General features: G+C 56.0%; 1 protein-coding gene across 1 annotated transcript in view; it reads right to left on the reverse strand.

Moving 5' to 3' along the window:
* LMF1 (lipase maturation factor 1) overlaps positions 1-4175 on the reverse strand; it is a 66169-nt gene extending 61994 nt beyond the window's left edge. Inside the window, exons 1-2 of the mRNA XM_063101067.1 lie at positions 4106-4175; positions 1501-1649 (exon numbers count right to left, since the gene is read on the reverse strand). Of these exons, the coding sequence (XP_062957137.1) occupies positions 1501-1649; positions 4106-4175 (219 nt within the window). The remainder of the gene's footprint in view (positions 1-1500; positions 1650-4105) is intronic.
* Positions 4176-6000: the final 1825 nt, after the last annotated feature.

A 6000-nucleotide genomic window follows, 5' to 3' on the forward strand; every position in this document is an offset into this window, starting at 1 on the left:
ATCCTCAGGGCAGGAGCACCCAGCAGCCAGGCTGACGTGCTGTGCATGGGGGGACTCCTACCGGGGATGATGCACCTCTAGAGCCCTTATCCCAGGAGGTAAGAGGGACCTCAGCATTGAAGCCCTTTCTGTGGGTGCAAGGCCAAGCAGCCCTAACCATGACAAGAGGAATCAGGGGCCCTGTCTTACTCTACAACTGGCCAGTCCTGTCGTCACAGAGCAGATCATATGGCACCGGTCAAGAGCTGCCACTGGCCAAGGTGGCAGGGACTCAGAATCAGAGCTGCTGACGAGGCAGTGGGCATGCAGGAGCCCACGCTCAGAATGGAAGTCTGAGAGGCACGGTCCTGTCCGTGTCCCAGACAGCTGTTCACAGAATGCTTCATCACAGTGGGGAAGCAGCTTCCCAGGAAGGACCCTCCTGGATTGGTGGTCAGTGCTGGGGTCAGGAATGGGACACGTGGAAGCTGCCCCCATGCCTGTGCATGGCTGAAAGCTGGTCTCAAGTCACAGCAGACAAGCCCAGTGTCATGGTTAGGCAAGCAGGGAAAGATGAGGAATGTTCTAGACTGAGGGAGAGGATGGGATGGTCTAGGTCCACGCAAGGCCTGCTTTGAGAGGGCCCTGTCCCTATGGGCTCTCCACTTTGTGCTGTGCCCAACTCCTCTGTGAGTTTGCGATTGATCCCCCCACCCCAAAAGCTTAAACAAACTGATGCTGAGAGAGCATATCTGCACAATGAGGTTTCCAATGTAAAAAATTAATACTTCATAACAATTCTAGTGTAAAAATTAGGATACTGTTAGCAGAGGGCAAGGAGTGGAGAAGAAAGTGAGAGGAGCTGCTGAACTCTCTGCTCAGTACAGTCAGGAGTCGGAAGGAGCCACCTCGCTGCTGACTCTGAAGTTCCAATCACATTTTGAAAACCTTAAAGGGAGCCTCACTGAAATGGAAAGCAGGAAGGATGTGTAGCTTTGAATGTTCTGTAGGGGCCTGCTAAATAACCAGATTGCTCTGGGTCACAATGAAACATCTGAATAGACCCAGCTCCTATGAGACCAGCTGTGGGTCCAGAAGGAGAGTGCAGAAGGCGGAAGGGAAGCAGGCTGGTCCGGCGGGTGCGAGGGCCCTGGCCGCATGCACCCTCCTTGTGCCCAGTGAGCTCAACGACCACCCACAACGGCGCGTGCTCTATCATTGAAAATGGTCTTTGGAATGTTTTGGATATTCCAGAAGCCATAGGAGCAGCTGGTTGAGAAACGGTAAGTCCAGCGGCTCCTCCGAGTCTCCTTGTGAAATGGACCACAGAACACAGTCCCGAATGTGGCCGGGGCAGCCAGGCCACTGAAGGCCACTGGAGGTGGCTGGTCAGGTGGGCAAGCACATCACAGGGAAGGAGTCCACCCCCGCTTCAGCGGGAAGCCAGCACAGCCTGGAAGAGCTGCCGGGGGTGTTCTTGGTACCTTATTTCCCAAATGTGAAAATAAAAGTTCTACTTACAGCTCCGAGCATGATCCTGAAAATCAGCCACCGAAAACCCCACAGGACGATCCGGGACGTGGGGGTGTGTCTGGGTAACCGAGACAGAGTCCACAGAGGGCACAGAAAGACCCCCAGGAAGCCTGTTTCCAGCAGCTGCGACTCCCACCCTGCAGGAAAGACAGTAGGAGACACATGAAGGATCATGTTAGCAGGAGCCAGACGTTAACAAAGAAATCACAGCACAAACTCATCTTAACTAGAATGGTCCTTAAAACAGGACTGGCATTGCTATGGAGAGGCAGGACGCACCCCACCTTCCAGTCTAAGGGTAAATGTGCAGCTCCTCAGGAAGGATGGGAATGTATCTGCGGGACCAGAACACGGAGTACGGGGCTGAACCTGGGGCTGGGGGCTTAACATGACCCCAGGCACCTTTCTGCCCTGGAGGGAAGGCCCTGCCCCGAGCAGTTCAGACACTGCCTGCCATCCTGGGCAGGACGCTGCATGCACAACATCCCAGCCCAATGCTGAGCACAGGCCACCGCCGGCCGGCATCTGCAGAAAGCCGTTCCTATTCAGTAGGCATGCCTGCAGAGTCCCAGCTGTGCACATCCTTCCCCGAGAACTATTCACCAGGACAGAAGTAGGTGCCACCGAGGCAGGACAGCCTTTATGCGGGGGGCAGAGTCTTCCCCTGGTGGGGAAGGAAGCCAGGCGGAGATGTGGGGCCAGGTAATGGCAGATCCAAACGCAGCTGCCACTGACAGCCCACAGCCCTGCTGCGTGATGTGTGGTGTGGGACCTAATTCTCCCTGTTGAGAACTCTTTGGGAGAAACATGCATGTGTGTAGTCCACCACGTCCTGCTCTCACGGAAACTCACCAAGCTGAACCCTAAGGTGCAAACAGCTGCTGGAAGCTCTCCCATGTCCCTCGTCTGTCCACACCCATCACTGTTCCAGGGTTACTGGTGATCCCTCACCGCCAGACTCTCTGCTGGGCTCCGAGGACACAAGACAGAGCCAGAGGTACCTGCTTCCCATTGTGATAACGACCAGAGGGTTCACCACAGAAATAGTACCTACATGAATGTGTGTGTGCGTGCACGCGTGAGTGTGTGTGTGCATGCGTGCATATGCGTGTGCGCGTGTGTTTGTGTGTGTGTGCACACATACAGAGAGTAAAGGGCATAGTTAGATGCAGGAAGAGGCTCCCAAGGGGGAGTCCTGGGAGGGACTCCTACTATTCATGCAACTTTCCTGTACATTAGAAATAATTTAAAAAATAAAAGCTTATAAAGTAGAAGCTAATAAAGCAGTGCTGAATTACAACCCAAAGTGTAAGGTAAACACCCAGGGGTCCACACCTGACGTTCACGGAGCACCAGCTCCTAGGGCCTGGCGAGCTCCAGGCGAGGCTGCTCCATGCCAGGTTGTAGTCAGACCAGCCCCTTGAAGGTGCCTGTGCTGCATGCGTACCCACGAGTGACATGTAATGCCACGCTGAGTAAACCATGCTCTCTGTGCTTCCCCTTACAGAAGGTTCCAGAATGAGCAGAACTGGTGCAGCCACTGTGGGTGGGCAGGGCCGGGGGGGACATAGCCAGAGCTGGGCACTGTCCCCTCACATCCCGCTTCCCTCTGAGCTGCCACAGTCCAGCTGCTCTTCTGCTGGGATTTCAGACTTAGTGCCGTGACTTCTTGACTGACTGCAAACTCTGCTGCTTGTCTCAACCAGGAAAAAATGGACTTTGTTCCTCGTAGAACAGTCTCACTAGTTTTATCCTGAGAGACAATTAGTATTGAGTTTGGGCTCGTTTCACCTGGGGGGTACTTTATAATGTGTAGGATTTTATGACCAAAGGATTCCATGGAACAGGGGAGTGCTGATGGCCTGGCGTGGGCGTGTGTGCCTCAGGGAACCTCAAAGGCCCACGTGTCCAGTCCCTGCCTCTGTGTGGCAGGTGAGAAAACTCAGGAACAGGAGGCTGATGAGACCTACACCCCCTGCAGCCGGGGGCAGATGGCGTCTGGCAGAGTGCCTGGGAGGCAGGACGGCGACTGCCTGGGGCTGAGGTACCCCCATGCCCTCCATGCAAACCTCGCGGCTCTGGGGCGAGCAGGGCTGGCTCCATGACAGCTGCAGTGTGGCCCCACAGCTTTGGGGGACACGTTCCCCAGGGTGCGGGGCCTGCCTATGCCTTCCCTAATTGTCACCTCAATCTGCACAGATGTGAGGAATGGAATTTTAAGACGCAGTTTGAGTGACACCGATCACAGTGACTGATACACAATGACAGAACCCAGAGACCCGCCTAAGTGCCAAGTGGGTGGTGGGTTGGGGGTGATGGGAGACTTGCTGAAACCACAGGAATGTGCCGCATGTGCAGAGGTTGCTTGGCCTCCGCTGAGTGGGAGGAAGGCTCTTGATCTTGCTCCAGGCACAGAGAGCAGAGGCTGCTGAGCTGAGCCTGGGGGGCTTCTTGCAGTGGGACCCCTCTGCCCTCACCCCAGCTCGCGGGAGGCCACGGCTGCTGGAGCCCATCTCCCTGATGGTGAAGCCACACTGGCAGGTTGCAGGGCCCTCACGGCTGCTCTGGGCAGGAAAGGGTCGTGCAGACCCACCTGCTCCTGTGTTCCCTGCTTGCATCTTGTCAAGTTCCAGCAGCTGTGCTGCGTGCACAAGGAACACCATTGTTCTCCACTTCAGTGTGGCGGAGGATGAGTCCACAGAAAAATAAATAACAGCGCTACCAGGGGCGGCTTCCAGCGCTGAGTGATGAGATGCTGGTGGGTCCTCAAGCCTCTTTGCAGCGAACTTGCAGCCCGTCTGCGATGCCACTGCTTGTAACTGTGGACAAATGCTGGCCCTGCTTCAACCAGCAGCCTCACTGAGGGCCTCCTGTCCATTAGGAAAGTCCTACACACACAGCACCTGTGCTCCACAACCCATGTCTGGTCCTTTTTCCTAAGGGGACAAAAGCAGGCTCCCTGCTCTTCCACAGGAGCCTCTTTGACATTCTACTTAGAGGGCAGACCCTACCCTGCTCCATGCCTCCAGGATGAAGCTGTTTATACCCAGCTGCAGTGTAGGTCTTGACGAGATGGTCCTGCCAGTGACGTTACAGGGTTACAGGCCCACAAGAAGGCCCTGAGAGTGAGCCCTGCGTGGACAGCTTCCACACAGTGATAGGCGCCTGGTTCTGGAGCTGTCACCTCTGTCACTTTCCTTTCCAATAATGCAGACGAGCACTGAACCAGTCCTGCTTGAGAAGCTACCCCCACAAAACTGAAGGAAAAGACGCTCCCATTTGAGAAAGACCAAGAAATTGGTGCTTCCAGAGCCCTGCACGCGTGTAGCTGTTGGGGTGGAGCCCCATCAGTGCAGGATGAGTCAGGAGTGCCCCAGGGCTCTGCCTTTCTTTGGAGCGCCAACCCGAGAGTCCGCTTGCTGCTTGTCTCCCAGGGATGTCCCCAGAGGGGCTCCCGCTTTGGGGAGGGCACGGTGGGGAGGAGACAGACACTGTCCCGAGGCTGGGGCCATGCTCAGGGAATCCTCAGACTGCATCCAGCTTGGTCCTGACAGACAACAACCTTGATGCATGTTTGGCACAGCTGTGAGGACAGCTGCCCCATTGATGGCCTCCAGGTCAACACCAGCCACAGCCCCTCACCCTGCAGGCCCAGATCAGCATGGCTGAGCAGCCTTGACGTGCAGGGCGAGGAGACTGACACCTGGCTTGGCATCGACAGAGCGGATGTTCCCACAGTCCTTGCTCTCCTGGTTTGTGTTTCTGGAGCTGCTCACTGTTTAAACATCCATGGTGGGGACCATGGTCCGTGTCTGCCAGGGCAATACCCACGGACCCTGAGAAGAGGCCCTACATGAAACACACGGATCTGGGCCCAGCGTCTGGAGGCAGAGCTCCATGTCCTCACGTCCCAGTCATGTTCTGGTGACTGGTCACCACTGATGTGTGAGACCAGAGAGGTCCAAATCCTGTAGTCTCCTGACTTCTGACCTGTGTGTCCACCTAGCCCAGGCACTATGCCAGCTGTCCACTGCCTGCCTCAGGGAGGGGCTTCTGCTGACTGAACCTCATGCTGACGCTACACAGAAGGGACCTGAGGCATGAGCATCCTGGAATCTGGGGGAGACAGATGGTGAGGCCTCCAGCTACACCCCCACCTTGGAGACTCCCAACACCATAGGCAGGCAGGCCTGGCCGGGAGTCATGGGCAACCACCACCATGGCTGTTCTGCACCAGGCACAGGCTTCTCAGGACACTTAGAAACGGCAGACACAAGAGAATGAAATGAGCCTTATAACCAACTTGCCGGGAATGTTTTAGGGTTTCAGGTGCTGGACACTGGGCTCTGCAGGTGCAGGAAACATGGGGACACAGATGGTGTGGTGGGGCCAGACGCCCCATAGACACTCTGCCCAAGCACAGATGAAAAGACTCTGAAGGTGAATGGTGCCGACAAAGGTGACTGCCACAGAGCACCTCTCAACGTG

Source organism: Cynocephalus volans, chromosome 6 (assembly GCF_027409185.1).
Source record: "Cynocephalus volans isolate mCynVol1 chromosome 6, mCynVol1.pri, whole genome shotgun sequence".
Taxonomy (NCBI): Eukaryota; Metazoa; Chordata; class Mammalia; order Dermoptera; family Cynocephalidae; genus Cynocephalus; species Cynocephalus volans.